General features: G+C 46.8%; 1 protein-coding gene across 4 annotated transcripts in view; it reads left to right on the top strand.

Annotated features, from left to right (window-relative positions):
* The first annotated feature begins 12,498 nt into the window (after positions 1–12,498).
* Positions 12,499–22,257, top strand: part of PRXL2A (peroxiredoxin like 2A) — a 21,848-nt gene continuing 12,089 nt past the window's right edge. The window contains exon 1 of one of the 4 annotated variants that reach the window (XM_017523665.2): positions 12,499–12,651. Coding sequence is in view for 1 of the 4 variants with exons in the window: in XM_037736813.1 (XP_037592741.1) it covers positions 17,960–17,962 (3 nt within the window). In the remaining 3 variants the exon portion in view is untranslated. Of the gene's footprint in view, positions 12,652–17,739; positions 17,963–22,257 lie in introns of those variants that run through there. The other 3 variants (XM_017523668.2, XM_017523667.2, XM_037736813.1) reach the window with 3 other exon arrangements.

The raw sequence follows: 22,257 nt of genomic DNA, 5'->3' as shown, positions 1-22,257 counted from the left end.
AAGTCCAAGCTTTAACCACTAAGCAATGTTAGCTTCCAATGAGAAATGATAGGAAAAGGAGATTAGGGTCAGGGCAGGTCACCCTGAATACCTATCAAAGAGTTTTGCATTCAGTGACACTAAAGCTCTGCCTTGAGAGTGTTTTGGAGGCCTCCAAGTTTGTAGTAGAGTCTCCTTAAGCCTGAGAAGAAAGTTGCATGCAGACCCAGGCCAACAAACAACCCAACCTGGAGGCCAGAAAAACTCGAATCTGAGATAAGGTAGTGTCCACTGGGAATGTGACTGCAGACCCAGGGCTTAGAAAAGCCTTCCCAGGTGCTGGGTGTGCTCATTTTACCATTCTTTGCCAACACTTTGGGCTTTTGTCATCTTCAAGACCCTAGGTGCCTATCTCTGATCCAGAAGAAAAGTTCAGAAATAGACCCAAGGTGGCACTTGACTTGTTTCATGGTTATATTTGTGAGCAGGCCAGGTGCAGTGGCTCATGCATGTAATCCCAACACTTTGGGATGGCAGATCACCTGAGCCCAGGAGTTTGACACCAGCCTGGCCAACATGATGAAACCCCCCGTCTCTACCAAAAATACAAAAAAATTAGCTGGGCATGGTGGCGCATGTCTGTAGCCCCAGCTACTCCAGAGGCTGAGGCAGTTGAATTGTTTGAGCTTGGGAAGCAGAGGATGCAGTGATCCCAGATCGCACCACCGCACTCTAGCCTGGGCAGCAGAGCGATACTTTGTCTCAAAATAAAATAAAATTTAAAAATCTGTGTCCAGTAAAAATGAGCAACTTAGCAGGCAAATGAGGATATGGAAAAGAAGGCAGAGAAGCTGATGCGAATCTAGAGCCTCATAGAGCCTCTTCCCACTGAACTGGCTTTGTTCAGGAGCACCATAGGGCCTTGGGTGCCTCTTTTCTCCGGCAGAAGAGGTGAGGGAGCTCGCCACAGCTGCTGGAGCACGATGAGCGTTTGGCTATAAGTCAGGTCACCTTGCGGAAATGGGTGGTGACCTTGGACACCATCCATAATGTAAGTATTCCGAACATGCTTAAGGCAGTGTAGGCTAAGTTGTGATGTTTGATAGATTAGGTGACCTGTCCTCACCCTAATCTCCTTTTAGATTAGAGATTATAGTCTCTGTGGTATCTATAAAATAAAAGGATGAACCAGGTGATCCTGAAGACCCCTCAGCGTTTTGTTTGTTTGTTTGTTTAAATGTCTTCTTGTGGTTAAAAAAACACATGATGACTGGGCACAGTGGCTCACACCTGTAATCCCCACATTTTGGGAGGGCAAGGCAGAAGGGTTACTTGAGCCCAGAAGTTTGAGACCAGCCTGAGTAACACAGTTAAGACCCTGTCTCTGCAAAAACTTTAAAGAGCAGCCAGGCATGGTGGCACATTCCTGAAGTCCCAGCTACTCAGAGAGGCAGAGGTGAAAGGAGAGCTTGAGCCTAGCAGGTCGAGGTGGCATTGAACTATGATCATGCCACTGCCCTCATTCAGCCTGGGTAACAGAGCAAGACCCTGTCTCAAAAAAAAAACAAAGGAAAACACATAGAATTGTTCCTAATCATATTTAAATGGTTATAGTTCAGTGGCGTTAGGTATGTTCTCATTGTTGTGCAACAGATCTCCAAGTCTTTCATGTTGCAAAAGTGAAACTCTGTACTCATTAAACAGCAATTCCCCATTTCTCCCCTCCTCCCAGCCCTGGCAACCACCATTCTATTTTCTGTCTCTATTTTTTTTTTTTTGAGACAGGGTCTCACTCTGTCACCCACGCTGGAGGGCAGTGGTGCAATCATGGTTCACTGCAGCCTCAAACTCCTGGGCTCAAGCCATCCTCCTGCCTCAACCCTCTGAGTGATTAGGACTATAGGCATGCACCACAACACCCAGCTAATTAAAATAATTGTTTTTAGAAATAGGGTTTTATTATGTTGCCCAGACTAGTCTCAACTTCCTGGCCTTGAGCAATCCTCCTGCCTTGGCCTCCCAGAGGACTGGGATTACAAGTGTGAGCCACCGGACCTGGCCTGATTTTGATTACTCCAGATGCCTCATAAGATTCTACTCTAGGTGGAAACACACAGTATTTGCCTTTTTTTGATGGGCTTATTTCATTTAGCATAAGTTTCTTATGATTCATCTATGTTGTAGTGTGTGTCAGAATTTCCTTCCTTTTTAAGGCTAATGTTCCATTGTGTGCGTGTGTGTGTGTGTGTGTGTGTGTGTGTGTGTAATATTTTGCTTATCCATTCATCTGTTAATGGACGCTTGAGTCACTTTTACTTCTTGGCTCTTGTGAACAATGCCGCTATGAACATGGGTATGCAAATATCTCTCACAGATCTGACTTGGCCCTTCAGGTATAAGACGTAGTGAATTTGGTTACATATTTTATTACTACTTGTTAAAAACAACAGGGCCCTGCGAGGTGGCTCGTGCCTGTAATCTCTCAACATTTTGGGAGGCCGAGGTGAGCAGATCGCCTGAGGTCAAGAATTCGAGACCAGCCTGGCTAATGTAACAAAACCCCACCTCTACTAAAAATACAAAAGCTACTGGGGATGCTGAGGCAGGAGAATTGCTTGAACCTGGGAGGCAGAGGTTGCAGTGAGCCGAGATCACACCACTGCACCCCAGCCTGGGTGACAGAGTGAGATTCTGTCTCAAAAAAAATAATAAAAATTAAAATAAAAAATAACAACAACATCACCAATCCTTTTGAAGAATGAACAAATTAAAATTAACACTTCACATGCTGCAAGGAGACATTCATTTTAGGAAGTTTAGACACTCCAAGCTAAGGTTTTTGGCACTCAGTAAAGTCCTAAAGCTGTACCACCAGAAGGAGTTAGAACAGTGCTAGACTTGGGCCCTGCACAGAGAGATCTGGCATTCTGCAGTCTAACTATAAACTTCAGTCACAGCATTATCTAGGAAATCTTTTTGATAGAGATAATGAATGTCTATTAACGTAAGTAATCTGCTGGATAAGCCATGCACTGACTTGTTGGAAAATATCAGAGATTACATGCCAGATGTGCAGAAAAAGTTCCTTCATATTCAGTCCTGCATACCATCCCCCTGAGGGAAAACATTTAGAATCCATACATTCTCCTTTGAAAGAAATGTTTGGTTTTCTCTCCTGAGTAGCAGAGTTGAAAGGTCTGGCTGAGAATCAGACTTGCAGACACGTTTGGAATCACTGCCACCTGCCCCTCCCAGTATAGTGACTCAGCGATGGTTAAAGGATTAATATTTTAGGATAGGTGTGCCTGCTAATTGGGGTGCAGTTAATCACAGAATCCTTTTTTAGAGAAAAATGTAGTGAAAACTTGGGCTGAATCATCAAAACTTTCCTCTCTCTGTTCATTTCCAAAATCTGAATGTCCATCCCAGAGCAGGATGAGGACAGCCAAACTATTCTTCTCAACACCAATCACCAAATCCTCACCTGAGAGTGTGGATATGAAGAGCACAGTCTCCGCCCTTGAGATCCTCGAGCAGGGAGGAGGCAGAGAGAGGTAGGGAGTGTGCTAACAGGGGTAGGACCAAACTGTGGGAGCCCAGAAGAAGGGAACTAATGCAGGCAGAAAGTGAAGAAAGGCTTCGCAAAGATAGTATTTGACATGGCACTGAAGAATGAGGAGGAGTTTCATAGGCAGAAAAGCATAAGGAAGGGCAGTTGAGGCTGGGAGAATAGCATGTGTGCAAAGGCATCTAGGTGTTTGGAAACATGTAAGAAGGGCACTGTGGTTGAATAGCAGAGGGCATGCGAGGTCGAGACTTGTGAAGGTCTCTTAATGAAATGTGAGTGCTCTAGAACAGGGCCACAGTACCCGCTAAGAATCCTCACTAACAGCCCTGGGTGGATTCATCCCCATTCCTAGCCACCCTGAGTATGCACAGTGTCTGATCAGAGAGAAGCCACAGGGCCAACGGTGGAGAGCAGGCATTGCTTTGCAGGCTACACAAGTGCCACTTGCATGGCAACTACCAGGGAGACAGAGACTAAATCACAAAAGAGACAACCAGCAAGGTAAAAGCTTGGAGATGATGTCCCCTCTGCTGAGGCTGAGGTGAGTGTGGAGAATGTCCACCTCTCAACTCCTTCCTGCAGGAGCCCTGGCCGTCCCAGCCACTGACCTGAGTGAGGCTCACCAACACGCCTAGGCAGAAGCAGCATCTTCTTGCTCCACACAGCTCTCTGGGTGTCCTAACAATGTGCCTATGAGGGGATGCTGTTGATCATTTATGAAATCAGCAAGAGAACAGCAGGTAAGGTGCCTGGAGGCAAGTCAGAGCCTTTTGTCTTCTCTCAGAACTGGCTGGTGGCAGCAGGCTGTTGTCCAAAACAGGTTATCAATGGTTTGGGAAAAAATGCTTTTTATTTTGTCCTAACCAACTCTATCTGGGACACATGATATCCTGAATAAGACACCAGGAAAAGAGACAAAAATTTGAACTGTGTTTGACAAACCTGGACTCTCTTTACAATGCTGTTTTCCTCTAAACACTTTTAGACTGAAACTGAGAATCTCTTGGGAGACCCTCTAGTGAGTGGAGCTGCTTGTCTCACCAGACAGGCTTCTGTTTATCTGGGAGCTCTGCACGCCTCTCCAGCCTCGTTTAAAGTGCAGATGGCTTAATAGTAATTAATAATTAAATGAGAGATAGGCTGATTTAGGTAGGACTATACAGAGCAGGGGCACACAAGATGTGGGCTATGAGAATTTTTATTTATTAATATTGTAGCTATTTAAAAATTATTTTGCTTAAAAAATGCCAACACACAAGTCTATAAACTGAAAAGTGAACCGGCCCCTCTCCAGAACCTACCCACTGTTACCAATTTGCAGCTTCCTTCTAGAGCTTGTTCTATGTACATACAATATGAAGCGCATAGTCAGACAGAAACAGTCAGAAGAAAGACAGGATCAGAGCTGGGATAGAGATGCATTTGATGTCAGCTGTTCCCTTCTGTTCCTTCCCTGAACAGGCAATCTGAGGAGCTAAGAGTGAAGCTCTTGGGAAAGGGAGTGAGGAGTAAAAGTTTCCTATTTCCATATAGCTGAGGGGGGTCACAGTGGAACATCCCTACAGGGAAGAAGAAACGATGCAATGCTTAGAAACCAGGAGAGGCTGGAGAAGCTGGGTTCATGGAGATGTTGAGATTTCTAAGACTAAGAGATGGGATCAGAGGTACCCAACATGATGGAGGGTCTGAGCCTTCCCTGTCCCTGGATCGCTGCAGCCTTTTTGCAGGAACTGGACAATATGCACTAAAGCACTGAGAGCGGCTTCAAAGGTCTAGTAGCTGGGATGCTGTCAGTGCAGGAAACATCAGGGACAACTGACAACACTTAGTATCAACAAGGATGTACTGGAACTCTTTTTATTCTGTTTGTTTGTTTGTTGAGATGGAGTCTGGCTCTGTCACCCAAACTGGAGTGCAGTGGCACAATCTTGGCACACTGCAACCTCCACCTCCTGGGTTCCTGCAATTCTTCTGCCTCAGCCTCCTGAGTAGCTAGGATTACAGGTGTGCACCACCATGTCTGGCTAATTTTTGTATTTTTAGTAGAGATGGGGTTTTGTCATGTTGGCCAGGATGGTCTCAAACCCCTGACTTCGGGTGATCCACCCACCTCGACCTCCCAAAGTGCTAGGATTACAGGTGTGAGCCACCATGCCCGGCCTGGAACTATCTTTTTCTGTTTTCTCCACCCCACCCCACCCCCCAAAAAAACCATCTGCAAGTAGCAACTTGCATGTGTTGTTGGTGGGAATGAAAATAATCCAGTCACTTTGGAAAAAGGTTAAACTATATTTTACAAAGTTAAACATACACTTACCACATGACCACTCATAAATATTGATCCAAGGGAAATGACAATGTATGTCCAAACAAAGGTAATACTCAGATGTTTCCAGCTGCTTTATTCATAACTGCCAAAACCTAGAAACAACCTGATTATATCATATATATCCATCAACAGGTGAATGGATAAACAAATTTGAACACATCTATACAATGGAATATCTATGAACAATTAGAAAGAAATGAAGTTCTAATGCACATGACAACATGAAGGAATCTCAAAAGCATTATTCTAAGTAAAAAAAGCCAAATATGCCATTGCAGTAGCTCATGCCTGTAATCCTAGCACTTTGGGAGGCTGAAATGGGCAGATCACTTGCAGTCAGGAGTTCGAGGCCAGCCTGGCAGACATGGCAAAACCCCATTTCTACTCAAAGTACAAAAAAATTAGCTGGGTGTGGTGGTGGGCTCCTGTAATCCCAGCTACTCAGGAGGCTAAGACAGGAGAATCGCCTGAACCTGGGAGGCAGAGGTTGCAGTGATCTGAGTTCATGCCACTGCACTCCAGCCTCAGCAACAGTGAGACTCTGTCTCAAAAAAAAAAAATATATATATATATATATATAAATTTAGATACATGATATTTTTATGACAATCAAAGTTACTTTTATCAAGAACATGATTTTTTTTTTCAATTTGTTTTCATCTTAAGAACTTTGATAACATTTCTAGTTTCCTTCATGTAAGTCCTGCAACTCTGGTTCACCAAAGGCCCAAGTATTTTAGAGCATTTGTCACAACTGTGAATGGAACATTTTTCCAGTGTCCATTTGTAGGTGCTTACTGGTATTTGCACGTATCTCTTGCATCCTGCCATCTTTCTAAATTATCTCATGAGAGACAACAGAGCATGGTACTTAATGTTATGGAGTTAAACTGCCAGAGACTTAATCCCATCTCCACTATGTTCTAGCTCTGTGACCTGTGCAAGTTACTCTCTGTGCTCAGTTTCCTCATCCATAAAATGGGTAGTAATAACCCTTGTAAAGGTTGTTACAATGATTAAATAAAGTAACATATATGAAGATTTAGAACAATCTCCGGCATATAATATATTATTATATTATTAATTCCAGTCATTCAATTCCATATTAATATATTATTAATTCCAGTGATTTTAATAGCATATCTGAGGTTAGCTAGCCAGAAGGTGGCTTATGTCTGTAATCCCCAACACTTTGGGAGGCTAAGGTGGGAGGATTGCTTGAGCCCAGGAGTTTAAGACAAGCCTGGTCAACATAACAAGACCCCATCTCTACAAAAACAAAGACAGGTTCAGTGGCTCATGCCTTTAATCCCAACACTTTAGGAGGCTGAGGCAAAAAGGTGGTTTGAGCCCAGGAGTTTGAGACCAGCCTGAGCAACATAGTGAGACCCTGTCTCTACAAAAAAATAAAATAGGCTGGGAGTGGTGGCTCACGCCTATAATCCCAGCACTTTGGGGGGCCGAGGCGGGTGGATCACGAGGTCAAGAGATCGAGACCATCCTGGTCAACATGGTGAAACCCCGTCTCTACTAAAAATACAAAAATTCAGCTGGGCATGGTGGCGTGTGCCTGTAATCCCAGCTACTCAGGAGGCTGAGGCAGGAGAATTGCCTGAACCCAGGAGGCGGAGGTTGCGGTGAGCCGAGATCGCGCCATTGCACTCCAGCCTGGGTAACAAGAGCGAAACTCTGTCTCAAAAAAAAAAAAAAGAAAATAAAATAAACATTAGTGGGACATAGTGTCACGTGTCTACAGTCCCAGCTACTCAGGAGGCTGAAGTGGGAGGATTGCTTGAGCCCAGGAGTTCAAGGCTGCAGTAAACTATGAGCTATGATAGTGCCACTGTACTCCAGCCTGGGCAACAGAGCAAAACCCTGTCTCAAAAAATAATAAAGATAAATCATATGATTAGTAAAAAGTGATAGTCTTCTTTATCAATGTTTATATTATTTCATTTTTATTGCATTTTTAACACTCCAATACTATGGAGATAAAGGGCTAGTTCCTTATTTAATAAAAATTAACATTTTGCCATGTAAGAAATTTGCTTTCAGTGTTTGATAAAGAATATTTATTATATTTAAGTAATTTGCTTTTATTCCTATTTTACTTAGGGCTATTACTAGGAAAGTCTAAAATTTTTACTGAATTTCTTTTTAGCATCTATTAATATGATAAGCAGTGTTGTTCCTGTTTTTTGTTCATATGGATTAATAGATCTGATGTTGACACCCACTTATATTCCTGGACAAAATTCTACCTGATTATAGAATAGCAAAGTTATAATTTCTGAGTCGCACTTTTTTTTTCACATTTTAACATGTCTGAAATTGGGTCATGCGTTACACTTAGTGGTGTCCTGTGGTTTCTATTGTAGGTAACAGATGTGACTGTTGTCATTGCCTACACATGTCAATGTCCTCATAGCTGCTTAGACTGTTGACCCTTCAGTTGAGTTATGGACTTTGCTTATATGCCATGAGTTGACTTTAAATGCTCTATGAAATTATCTAGGGCCAGGTGCAGTGGCTCACGCCTGTAATCCCAATACACTGGGAGGCTAAAAGTGGAGGGCCGCATGAGTCCAGAAGTTTGAGACCAGCCTGGGCAACATGGCGAGACTCCATCTCTATTTTTTTAAAAAGTAAAATCTTCTAAAATATTACACCATGATTTGACACTAAAATGAAAAAGTTATTGCAAATGTATAAGTTCTTAAAATCAAAGCAGTGGAACATAAATTTGATATTAGTAAAACAACTTTTGTTAGAGGAATTACTTCATTCGCAAAGCAACAACAGAGACACTTCTGGCACCTAGGAAAGCTGTACATACACATGCAAATGAAGTCTATTATGTTTTGTTATTGAGAAACACACAAAAGAATTGCAATGCACTGGAAAAGTTGCCAAATCTCTTGAAATGGAGAAAAGAGATCCCAAAGCAGTGAAAGGTTATTGTCATCAATTCATTTGTTTTGAAGGACTATCATTAAGATGTCAAACATCTTTTTGTCAAAAACTTCTGCTGACGTTGAGCAGAAGACTCTATGGAGCACCTTTTAAAGAAATGTTGCATCACCAGTGTTTCTGGTGATCAAAGGATAATATTGTGTGACAAATTCAGAAATCAGCAACTCTAAGTCTAAAAACAGTGGGAAAAAAAGGGCTTTGAATGTGAAGATATCTAAGGAATGCCTTATCATGTTCATTTCACTTATATTTTTCTAAGTGTGCACACTATCATACTATGAGATGGGAATGAACTCAGACGTAGACCAGAGTGCAGTAGTACCCTGGCCACAATGACTGGCCATCAGTATGAGGCTCTGGGCTTTGTTCACTTTTTAGTCTAACTGCCCTTTCCCCATGCTGGATCCTAGGAGTCATCCTATGACCATAGGGAGAACTATCCTTAATATGAAGCCAACACAGGGATAACGGTAGAGAAGCAAGGGAACCTCCACTGTTGATGACATCATGGAACCATGGGATTACCTCAAGGCAATTTGAATTTTTTGTTAACTTGCAAATCAAAGCTTTGTAACTGAATAAAGGCTCAGTTAATGTTAGCTGGTAGTGCATGTGATGATGGTTGCGGATACTTGAGACACTCCTGCTTTCTCAACCTGGGAGCAAAATAATCCCACCATGTAGCCCTTGGCCAGCCATTAGTTTGCCTGGTAAACCACTGGCCACATCTATGGGAGGTTTTAGAAAGAGGTCCCTAGAGAATTTGCTTTGCTTTGAGACACACTGTAGAAGTACAGGATTTGTATCCTTTCAAAAATAAGAAAGAGCTGAATTCAGGGATATTGGCATGTAGAGAAAATATCTGGAGCTCATCTATACACATCTATTTTTGTGACTCATATACAAGTCTTGTTCTTGATTTCACCTTTACCCACCCACAGAATGGGAATCTGTGCCTCACATACTGAAGTCAAACACCAGTTTTTGCTCTGTTTTCATCTTAATGCTAGCTGCTTCCTGAACAGTTCCCAGCGAGCCCAGACACCACAGGGCCATCAGCTTAATCATGTTATACTGCTGACTCTTGAGTCACTGCTGAGTAGCAGACGAAGCTGAAGCCAGCCGAATCTAGAGGTGCTACGATGCTGAAATAGGCACTAGTCTTCACCAGATCTGCCTCCTGCCAGCAATCTTTTCTGCTATGGGACTTGTGAGGGACAGAAGTTTCCCAGCCCCTGTCAAGATGATAACATTATCGAAAGTTATCAAAGTTGTCACAAAGCTTCTAGTCGAGCTTAATTTCTGCCACCTGAAATTCAAAATCTAAGGCCATTCTACAATCTTTACATTTGAATTATTTTTCTCTTAAAAACTGGGCATGTTGGTGGGGTTTTTTTGGTTTATTCTTGAGGTTTTGATTTTGGTTTGGTTTGGTTTTGGTTTTTCATCCTTGAGCTTAGTTTTCCTGTGCCTGCTTGCCTGCAGCTTATTTTTCTGGTATAATGGCTGTTTTTTAATGAGTTCAGCCTGTGCTTTCTTGTACAAAAAGAAACGCGGGAATGTGAGGAGCATATTAATTAGCTATTGGATGTAGCCTGGTTTTTTGAAGGCCAGAGCTTTGGGAGGTTACCGAAGTATAAATATAATCATGACTTTTGCACATGGTTGCAATTGCATCACAGCAAAGCCTCAGGGGACCTTCCACCCCAGAATTCTGCTATCCCCAACCCCTGAATGGCTATGTCATTAATGGTCAGTTTGGGAGGGCACAAGTCCCAAGGAAATGACTTCCTGTTTTGTTCTAAGTGGCCTTCCCTGCTAACCCTCCTCACCTTAGAACTTCCTATTTTGGAATGGAAAGAGTGACCCTTCTCCCTCTCCTCTTCACAAGGTAAGGAGAAATAAGGCAAAAGTAATAAAGTTCCTCTGGAGATAAACTGACTTTTTTTGTTTGTTTTACTACACCCACACTGTACCAAAGTATACCAAATATTTTCTGGCCTTCAAATCATATGCCTAACTCCTGCAGGAACACTGCATGGGCACTCAGGCTGATCTCCCTTACCCCACAACTTAACATCCACCCTCTTTCTCACATTTTCTAAGTACATCTCTGCGCTGTCCCGGGACCAGGCTCTGGGGTCCCAGAGGTGAAGTGGAGGAACTCAGTCTGGTTAAGGAGAGACCCCCTTGAGTAGATCAAGCTCTCCAAATGTTGCTGTAAGTTTACATGGAACATGGAGTCTGAGTAGTAAGTCCAGGAAGTAAATCACAGAAGCCTTTGGACTTTGTACACCCGTGGGCAGCTCCCAAGTGAAGACGGAAAGGCTTTGCAGGCGAATGGCCACCTCTGATACGCGGGCGTCGGCCTGCTTTGCCACTTCACCCTACGCTGCCCTGTGACTGGTCTTTGCGCTGTTACTGATAATGTCTTTTTTTTTCCGAGACAGAGTCTCACTGTGTTGCCCAGGCTGGAGTGCAGTGGCACCACCTTGGCTCACTACAACCTCTGCCTCCTGGGTTGAAGCGATTCTCCTGCCTCAGCCTCTTGAGCAGCTGGGACTACAGATGCATGCCACCACACCCAGCTAATTTTTGTATTTTTAGTAGAGACAAGGTTTTGCCACGTTAGTCAGGCTGGTCTCGAACTCCTGACTTCAAGTGATCAGCCCGCCTTGGCTTCCCAAAGTGTTGGGATTACAGGCGTTAGCCACCGAACCCGGCGAACCACTGATAGGTCTTGTGAGTCAGCTCTGCTGTCTCTGAAAGGATGTTTTCCCAACCTCCTACTTTTTGTTTGTTTTGGAGACAGGGCCTCTCTCTGTTTTGTTTTGTTTTGGCGTGACCAGGCTGAGTGCAATGGCGCGATCTCTGCTTACTGCAACCTCCGCCTCCCGGGTTTAAGCGATCCTCCCACCTCAGTCCCGAAGTAGCTGGAAACACAGACGTGCGCCAACATCGCTGGCTAATTTTTGGTTTTTGTAGAGATGGAGTCTTACTATGGTGCCCAGGCTGGTCTTTAACTCCTGGGCTCAAGAGATCCTCCCAAAGTGCTGAGATTACAGCATAAGCCAGCACGCCAGGCCTAACCTCCTACTTTCCTGAAAGTGTGGGCACTTCCAACACGAGGAGTAAGTGAACGGGCGGGCGTGTGACAAACCCACTCCAGCGTCGCCCGGAGTCCGCAGGCTGCTCTCGTCGTTCTCCGCCCCAGAGCCAGCATTTTGGAGTGAAAGGGGACGTGGGTGTAGGATAGAGGCTGGCAATCCTGAATCGGTACACACAGCATGAAGGGGCTCTTCGGAGTGTGTGGGTCCTTAAAATTCCCCCTGCCCATGGGGAGGGGGACTATCAAAAGAGCTATCCAAAACCAGGCTGAAGACTGGAGGGAAGCTGGCTGGCCTCGGCTGCAGGACAGGTGCATCCAGACTCCATTAGCAGAGTCCAGCGCCTTGTTTTGCCCCACGCAGCGCCCTAAAGAACGCGTCGGGGCCTCGGTTCGCGGACTCGAGGAGTGAACCGACCGAGCGCTGTGCATAGAACGGTCGGTGGGGGACACGTTCGAGCGCCACCGGGACTGGGAGTCCCCGTCCCGGAGGTCGGCGAGGCGGGGAAGGCCCGGGGCTCCTCCCACGGAGGCGGGGGGGTCACGTGGCGGCGGCGCGGCGGCGCGCGAGGAAGCGCAGGCGCGAAGCTGCGCAGGCGCGGGGCCCGCCCTTGGGACCCTCGGGGCCGGGCGGTTTGGCCCCTCAGCGCCCTGGCCTCGGGGCGGGAGAAGGCCGGCTAGAGGGCGGCACTGCGGGTAGGTGCTGCGCTACCGGCTCCACGAGGCACGTGATGTCCGTAGGCGGGGCTTGCTGCGGCGTGGGTGGGGAAACTGAGGCAGGGCAGAAGCGGCGGCGCGCGGTAGGATGGGTGCTGGGCTGGTGAGGCGTGTCCCTCGGGTCCGCACCAGGTCCCCTAGGAGCTGCCGCGGCGCCGGCGCTCTCTCGGAGGACGACGCCCCCCCGCCCCGCGCGGCTGCGGGTGGAAAAACCCGGCGCACGGACTTTGGAGACCCGGGGCGGGGGCGGGGCGGTGCTGCGGCGGGCTAGGGTCCCCTCGTCCCCGCCCTCAAGCCTTGAGGAACGCTGGTGGCTCCGATCTTCGCGAATTGTTGGGACAAAGAACAGAGTAGAGGGCTCTGTCCTGGAGCGTGGCCCCGGGGGCGTACCGGCTAGCCGGAGGTGCGGACCTGGCCGTCCTCGCCCCTGTGCCAGTTTACGGTCGTGTCTTTTTAGAGGACGCGTTTTCTAGCTTTGTTCGGCGTCTCGGTGGCACTTGTTCCCCCTCGTTCCCAAGGGTCACAACCGCCCCTCTTTAAATTGGGTAGAGCCCAGCTATAAATTTCATAGCCCTGCTCAGGTCCGGAAATGAAAAGATGAGCAAGGTACCAATTGAACAGGCTGCCCCCGAGGTTGTTGCTGGAGCGGGCGGTGAAGGCGCAGGTGGAGATCGTTAGAGGCAAAGGGAGGGAACTTAACGCTCAGTAGGGCCAGGGTTGTGGGGAGGGAGCACCCGGGAGTCTATGGCCAGACCGGGATTCACAGCTGCTCCTGTGCGTCTTTTCCTTACTACGCCATGCTGTCTCCACAGCCCAACAACCCAGAACTCAGCTTAGGTTTTTTCGTTTTACTTTAATGTATTTTCCTTTGAACCTGGCAGTTGGTTTTTTTAAAAAAAGAAAATAATCAGGATTTGTTATGAAAAGCATTGTGAAGGAGTCAGCTTGAATAGTCTCCAGTGCTCCTGCGTGGGCCCAGCTTTGGAGAATGAGAATTGGGATTCCGACAGCAGACCCCGACTCCTTACCATACTCATTCATCAGAAAACTCTCCATTTTGTGTACAAATAACATTTTGAGGGCAACCATTGTTCTAGAAATGAGGAAAAATTATACGTCGTATTTATCGCACTTTTTGTACGGTACTTCACAGGGCACCTCGTGTACATTTAATCCTTTAATTCTTACAACTCTGTAGAAGGTAATAAAGGAATCATTCTCATTTTACTGATGTGAAACAGTTCCTTGTCCAGGTTTATAAGGCTTGCAAGAAGTAAAGTTACATCTTAGGTATTCTTGGTTCGGTCTTTCCTATATCCCTCTCTTTTATAAGGGCATACCATTTAGTTGAGACCTTCTGCCTTACTCCTGAAGGGGTACAAATGACATTTCTGATAATTGTCTCATCATTTTGTGTCATTTAAATGGTGCTCAGAAAGTTTGGATAGGACTGGAACTCTGTGGCTCAAGCCCCAGGCTCTGTTCCTAAGAAATAAGGCATCTGTCCTGCTAGTTGGGTTCTTGCCTCTTTGTGAAATGTTGAGAAGTTCCAAGTCGTTTTCTGCTGAGGCTTGTGTGGCAAGAACCATCCCGAGGTGCTGTGCAGGGAGCCAGCCTCACCTCTGAGCTCAGTGACCTCTGGCACAGGGAAATTACAGCTGGACCTTTGCCTTCTGTGGCACTGCTAGTGCAGGAGGCAGTGTTGGTTGCTGCAGGAGTAGCATGCTGGCCAGAGGGGCAGAGACAAGCGTGTTCCCAACAGACATCGAACGTTCACCAGAAAGCAGACCTGCAGTGACACACCTGCAGAAGGTCAGTATTTTGTGTCTGTCCTACTTCAGAGGTCCTGTCTTCATAGGGGTGTGAGTGAATCTGAGCCCTGCAAAGAAGAGAAAAGTAATGCTGCTTTACAGTTCTCTAGTGTGTTGCTGCATTGCACATTGCTGCTCTCTTATATTCTTTATGACAACTCTTTAAAGTGCCCTTGTTTTTAAGAAGACACTGAGATTCAGAGGGATGAGATGAGCTCTCAAAGTTAAAGAGAAAAAACAGCACTTTTTGGCTTTTAGCCCATGGTTTTTTGTGGTGTTGCCCTTGTCTTCCTATCCACACACCCATATAACTTGATGGAGCTGCTATTCTGAGCCTAGACAAGAGACTGTGCAAATGAGAGTAGAATGGCTTGCGCTTTGGGGAGCCCCTGCAGCTTGAGCATGACTTAGAGGAAAAGATCCTTCCCAGCCCCCACATTCCTCACTCTTGGCTGTATCTCAGGGTTTCACAGTAGCTGATTGTGTCCTCTTGTTCTGCTTTCAGCATCTATTCAGAGGTTTCTGAATCTGGCATTTGAGAAGAGGGCTGGGCCAGAACCAGGCAGACACACACCCCAAGGAGCAAAGCTGAGTGTTAGAGACTGAGGCAGATAGGTGAGAGCTCATTGAAAGTGAGTAGTTTTGTGGTGTTTAAAGACAAGGATAGGTGGAAGGATATCTGCTGCTCATAAGGCCCTGCGTGCCTGCGTCATCAGTCTGCTAGACAAGAATGGACAGAGTGTTGTTACTGTGGGGAGGAGAGGAGCAGAATGCTTCTCACCTGAGACTAGGCAGTGAGACCCTTAAGAAGACATTTAGCTTCAGATTATAAACTGCTTACCAAGGATTGGGCTTGGGAGAGGCTGATGTTCTCTCTAGACAGCAGATTTCTCAGGCTTGTTTAGGCGAAGTCTTGCTCCTAGCTTGCCTGAGGCTAGTGAACAGGCTTCAAGACCTGCCGGGGCCCACCACTTCCTAAGCCCAGACTCCCATGCTGTTCCAGCATCAGAGGCCACTGGCCTGTGGCTGGCTGCCCAGGACCCAGAGTGTCCAATGCAGGATAGACAGTCATGGACTGGAAGTTGGGAGACCCAGACTTGAGTCCCAGCGCAGCCACTGACAACCTGCCCTGCCCATGTGACCTTGGACTATCCAGCCTCTTCTCTGAGCCTTAGTTTCTTCATTTACACAGTAAAAGAGAAGCTGAATTAGAGCTTTGAAGGAAGGAGAGGGGAACAGAGGAGACGAGAGGAGGAAGATGAAGCCTCCTTTCAAGCCTGTTCACTGAGGGCCTGAGGCAAGGAAGCTCATGTGTACTGTAGTTTTTTGTCTCCCTCAGCACCCTTTCTTGCTTCTCCCCTGTCTCTGCCTCAGGCCAGCTCATTCTGAAGAGGGAGGATTCCCTGGGTGGGGCTGGCCTAGGCAGGTGTACCCTTGATGTTAGAATATGATCCTGTCTCTACTTGTTTCAAACATGAATTAACCCACCCAGTGCTGATACTTTGTTTCATTAAGACTTCATCAGTTCCTGCCCAGTGGCAGCTCCTAGAACAGTTGGGAGTTAGGCCCAGGGAAGGAGGCAGTGTGAATGTGCGCACCCAGCAGGAGGACAGTGGTGGCAGGGGTCCCCATGGCTTTCTGGACATCAGATCCCTGTAGTTGCCATCACATGGTACTTTCGAATCTTTGGATGTCAGAGCTGAGACAACCTCATAGAATTTCAAGTTCCTTCCTCTGTCTATATAGATGAGATCCAGGCCCCAAGTGTCTTAGCTTATGTCAGATCGCTCTGCTAGTGAGCAGTAGAGCGAGAACCCCGCCTAAGGTTACCTAAGTCCTTAGGTAACCTTAACTAGATTGTTTCCTTTAATGTCAATCCAGCCCTGTCCAAAATTACCTTTTATACTGAGCTGAAATTGGAATTGAGTAACTGTAAGTTCCAAGTCTGCCTCACTGTGGAATTCTAAGAGTAAAATTCAGATCGTTTCATTAACATGTAATGCCTGGTAATTACCAGGAACTGTGTTGAGTCCTGGGGTTGGAAGCATGAAGACGACAACGCATTGTGCCACTGTGTTGTGAAGACAGACATGTACATAACTAAAATTTACGAAGTCCATTTGTGCATTTTGCAGGGTTGTGAGTGTGTACGCACACGCATGGATGCTAGAGAAGAGGTGAATGAGCAGTCAGTTGTTGGGGCTTTCAGGAAGGGCTTTGGAGAGAAAGTGTTATGCGTGTCGGACCTTATGAATAAGTAGGCATTTACTGGGTTGACATGGGGTGGGGGATTGGCATCTCAGGCAAAGGAAACAACGTGAGCAACACTTGCACAGCGAGTGGTCTGGCAAGGGTGCTGTAGTGGCAGGGATGAGGCCAGAAAGGTGAGCCTAAGCCAATCTGTGGTGGGCCCGTCAGGTGGCATGCTGAGGAGTTTCTTGTTACTGAGAGTCTGAAAGCGAGAGAAAGACGTAATCAGGTTGGGGGTACTGGGATGGCTCTTGCTACAGCATGGAAAATAAACTGTAGAGGACCAGACTAGAGCCAAGCCAGGTTCAGTTCCATGGTTCTTAAAATATGTTAGGTAGAGTTATAGGGTCCTGGGTTTGGACAGCAGCGATGAGGTCGAGAGGAGGATGGATAACATATACATTTTAGAAGATGGACAGAACTTCATGATTGAGTCGATGTGGGCAGTGAAGGCAAATGAAGGTTCAAATGTGACCTCCCCGTCCCCCCAGTTTCCGGCTTGAGCAGTTAACTGGATGCTTGTGTCATCCACTGAGCCGGGGAACTCCAGCAGAGAAATCAACTTTAGTTTTGGACATGGTACAACAGAGATACCTCCAAAACCCCCAAGTGGAAACTTTGGGTCAGGAACAGCAATAGGGACTTGGAAGTCATTACCAAAGTGGTGGGTGAAGCGCTGAAGTAGAAGTCACCCAGGAAGGGAGTGTGGGTTGAGGGAAGCCACTGATGTGGCAGAAAAGGGAGGGAAAGCAGGTGAGGGGCCTCAGGCGCCAGCTGACTTTCCAGGCCTGGGGTGAGGAAGGGGTCAAGGGAACAGGCTGCATAAGGAGCCACAGGGAACGGGATGTCTTCTTTTATTTCCACGAGTGTGGCATGTGGGCTGTGTTACAGGCTTTGCTTCTTTAGCCTGCACTAGATAGCAGAGGAGTCTATTGGCACTTGGGAAATGTTACAATCTGCATGACTGCAAATGACTCAAAACTTTGCTCAACTTTTTGAAGGGCTAGGGGGCCTTGGCAGCCTTCCATTTAGATGTTTTCTGGAGACTGATTGTTGGCAGCTGAAGGAGCCCCAGGGTTTCTGGGTGGCCTGGTCCTGCCTATGGAGCAACTGAGCTTAGGGGCCTAGTCCCGCCTCCAGCCCTCCCCCTGCTGCCCGCCCAGGCCCGCCTGCTTGCCCCTGGGTATGCTGCTTTGTCAGGAGAAGCAGAGGTGTGGACACCGTAGATGGTGAGTGCCTTGTTTCCAGGTTTGAACTGTCCAAGGTTAGGGTTAGAGACCATGTGAGGAGGGAAGGTGCGTTGTGTGGGGAAGAGACAGGGTCTTAAAGCTGGAAACTGCAACCGGGGAAACGAGGGGCGATGTTGAGGAACCTAGAATGTTCTGACTCCAAAGTGACCTGTTTTTGTTAGACTTATCGGATGTCACTGGGGATCATTAGGAACCTCCTTATGGAGTTGAGAAAAATGGGGCCTGGGGAGGAGCTGACTCAACTTAGCCTAGGGACCCCCACTGGGTCTTCCTCTTGCCCCCGTGTTCAGATCAGAGCTGCCACTCTGAGCTGCCACAGCTGTTTTTGTTTGTGGCCTTATCCTGCTTCACCTTCTGTGGGAGAGAGTGGATCAGATAAGCCCAGCAGTGGGGAACTGAATGCTATAGCTGTGTCAGGTGGGGGCTGGCTCTTCTGCAAACAACCCTGCTCTTCTGTTTCAGAGAAACTGACCCCTTCCTGAATGGAAGTGGGGGGATAGAAGGGGAGGAAAGAGAAGGAACATCTGGTGTATGGTAAATTTCCTTTAGCGTAAATATGGTTTGACTGTACATGATGACTGAAAAAAATAAGGTGATTAAAAAAACATTCTTTTTAAGACAAAGGGAATCATACTCTTGGATCTCCAGGACCCACTTCTTTCTCTTTGTGTGTGTGTGTGTCTGTGTGTATGTATGTATGTATGTGTGTGTGTGTGTGAATCAACAATTACAGCAGATGAAAACCCACTTCTGAATGTGTGGGGAGGAAAGTTGGTCTTTCAAGCTTTGGAGTCCTATCCCTGTTGACTCGGATCCAGGTTGTAATGCCGCTGCCTGCTGGCTCTGTGACACGGGAAGTTACTGAACTTCTCTGAGCCTCAGTGTTAGCGGCTAAACAGGAAAATCTCTGCATCACAAAACTGCTGAGTGAATAAAATTAGGCCATTACTGACTGGCTTCTAAGACCACTGACTGCAGAAGTACGGACGACTGCTGGCCTCCATACCCCAGCAATCTTAGAGGCCCACGTGAAAATGCATTGTTCTGGCTGGGTGCAATGGTTCACGCCTGTAATCCTAGCACTTGGGAGGCCTAGGCAGGTGGATTGCCTGAGCTCAGGAGTTCAAGACCAGCCTGGGCAACATGGTGAAACCCCATCTCTACTAAAATACAAAAAATTAGCTAGGCATAGCAGTGTGCACCTATAGTCCCAGCCACTCAGGAGGCTGAGGCAGGAGAATTGCTAGAACCCAGGAGGCAGAGATTACAGTGAGCCAAGATAGTGCCACTGCACTCTAGCTTGGGCGACAGAGCAAGACTACATCTCTTAAAAAAAAAAAGAAAATGCATTGTTCTGTTTAGAAATTGAAGTTCCTTTGTCCTTTTTTGTGGGTGAGAGTAATTATGATTTCAGAATTCAGGGTCTGCTCACTGTGCAGCAACTCACAGTAGTATAAGCTTCAAGGCATGCCAGGATGGGAGTTGCTTTGTAGCCCAGGGGACTTGGATAAGAGACCAGGCCTGTGTGCTCTCCAGATATTCCCGGAACTGAATTTTCTCTGTTTTTCTATGGCACAAAAGTGGGCTGCTACAGGCCCACTGGCTGCAGTCTGTCCATGGAGAGGCCTGATGCTTACCACTGGTCCTGATAACACTCTCAGCATGGTGCTTCAGTGCCTGAGGATGTGGTCCACTGCCCCAGAGGGCTGATTCTCTGCTCACACTTTCAGGATCACAGTGCGGGACTGGAAAACAGCAGTTCTGGGGGTTTTGAGGTCAGGATATTGTACCCAGCCTTTGAACTTGAGATATGGAGATGGGGGTCTTTGGAACCCAGAAGTTTGAGTTCTCAGGATTCCTTCAACACTGACACCTGCCCCAGTCAGCCCTCTGTCTCCCGGCTTAGCTGGCTCCGTCCCAGCCTAACCTGTCCATGCTGCCTCCTGTGTCCTATACTGGCTCCAAAGCCGCTTCTTTCTGGGTGCTTCTGTGGCTACCCAGACTGGCTCTCATTCCTGCACCACCGTAGCCTCATGTCCATACCTTTCCCAAGCTGCCTCATCTTTTCACTTGATTTTTTGTGATTTGTGTACCAGGCTCATATTTTCTTGAGGATTGTGTATCATTTCATGTCCTCCCAAATCGCCATTTATTGAACGGGTTAGTGCTGAATAAATATTTGGAAATAAATGTTGAGTCTAGTTGAGTTGTGCTCAGGAGCAGACATGCCAAACACCCATCGCTGGGCAGTGAGAAGGTAGAGGCTGTTTGCCTCTGAGTGTAGCAGGGGTGTGTTGGAAGAATGTGGAGCTGACTGTGAGGGGCCCTGGACTTTCTGAACGCACTGATGTGTCCCAGGAGTCAGAGTCCATTTGTGGGGTAGATGTAAGCTGGTTTTTGTATCCTGACGCAGAAATGCCATCAAATCTGTGATCAGAGACCATTCCGTGTGCTCCTGAGTCATACAAGTCATAAATCCAGGAACATTTTGGAAGTACATAAAGGTACAGAAATTGTTTCAGGCTCTGGGGAATCTCTTGTTTACGGCAAGCAAATAAGAGCTGTGGTTTTCCTCCTAATTGTGCTGTGAACTATAGTCCAGTAATGTACAACTTTGCCACATTAAAGAATTGGAAGCAGGCCTGTGACAGGTTCTTTCCTGCTTGTCCCAAGAACTTTGGCTGTCCATAAGCCATTGTCTTTGACATTCAGTTTTATTGAATTCATTCCATCATGCACTTGTGGTGAGCCTGCTGTATACCAGATGTGTGTTGAGTTAGGCATGAGAGATTCAGAGATAAACTTCGGGGTATCGCCAAAGGAGAGAAATCTGACAGGTCCAAACCAGTATGTCAGGCACATCAAAAGGATCGTGGGTGATGTTTGGGCATGGGACTGAGGAGGGGGTGAATCAACACCTCTTGGGAGTGGAAGTGGGAGGCTGGAAGTAGGGGGCTGGCAGAACATCAGGGAAGCTGCCTTAAAGAGGCCTCTGAGTCATGACGCACAAAATGAAGTAGGATATTGCAGGCAGAGGGGGTAGAGATGTGTGTGTGTCTGTAATGTGGCTGTTCTCGGGGTCATGGCAGAGGGGGCCCAGCTCCCCAAAGCCAGACTGCCCTTGTGACTTGACTTTATTCTGGCAGCTTATGGGCAACCAAGCACAAGTCCTAAATTCTTTGCTCTAAGACAATGCTTCTCAAATTTTAATGTGCTTATGAATTGCCTGCCAGTCTGACTAAAAGGCAGTGTAAGATTCCTTAATTCTAAGGTGGGGGTTGAGAGTCTGCATTTCTAGATGGTGCCATTTATGGGTTACGTTTTGAGTAGTGGGTAATAAGAAACTTCTCCATCAGCGCAGGTCTCTCATGTCAGACACACCGTAGCAGCACCCCCTTCCCCAACACGCACATACCGATTTTCCCCTTCCCAGGTATATAGATGCCAAATTCCTCTTTCTTAGATGTTGTTTTTATTTGGTTACCCCCCTTACCTGGAACTTTTCTTCTTCTTCTTCTTCTTCTTTTAAAAAAAGACAAGGTCTCATCCTGTCGCCTAGGCTGGAGTCCTGGGCTAAAGTGATCCTCCCACCTCAGCCTCCCAGGTAGCTGGACCCACAGGCATGTATCACCATGTCTGGCTAATTTTTTTTTCTTTTTTTTTTTTGAGATGGAGTCTCACTCTGTCATCCAGGCTGGAGTGCAGTGGCGCAATCTCGGCTCACTGCAACCTCTGCCTCCTGGGTTCAAGCGATTCTTCTGCCTCAGCTTCCTGAGTAGCTGGCACTACAGGCACCCACTACCACACCCGGCTAATTTTTGTATTTTTAGTAGAGACAGGGTTTCACCATATTGGCCAGGCTGAATTCCTGACCTGGCGATCCACCTGCCTCAGCCCCCCAAAGTGCTGGTATTACAGGAGTGAGCCACCCAGCCCGGCTGGCAATTTTTTATAGACAGGGTTCTGCCATGTTGTACAAGCTTGTTTCAAACTCCTGGGCTCCAGCAGCCCTCCTGCCTCAGCCTGCCAAAATGCTTTGATTACAGGCATGAGCCACCACACTCAACCAAGGTTCTCTCTTATTCCTTTTTTAAAAAAAAACAAATTTTAGATTCATAGGGTACATATTCATATTTGTTACATGGGTATACCGTGTAGTGATGGAGACTGGGCTTCTAGTGTACCCATTATCCAAATAGTAAACCTTATACCTCATAGGTAATTTTCACCCCTCCCCTCCCTGCCTTCCACCCTCCCCTCTTCGTGAGTCCCCA

The sequence above is a fragment of the Cebus imitator genome, unplaced genomic scaffold (genome assembly GCF_001604975.1).
Source record: "Cebus imitator isolate Cc_AM_T3 unplaced genomic scaffold, Cebus_imitator-1.0 Scaffold29, whole genome shotgun sequence".
Classification (NCBI taxonomy): Eukaryota; Metazoa; Chordata; class Mammalia; order Primates; family Cebidae; genus Cebus; species Cebus imitator.
This window is presented reverse-complemented; position numbering and strand designations above follow the sequence as displayed.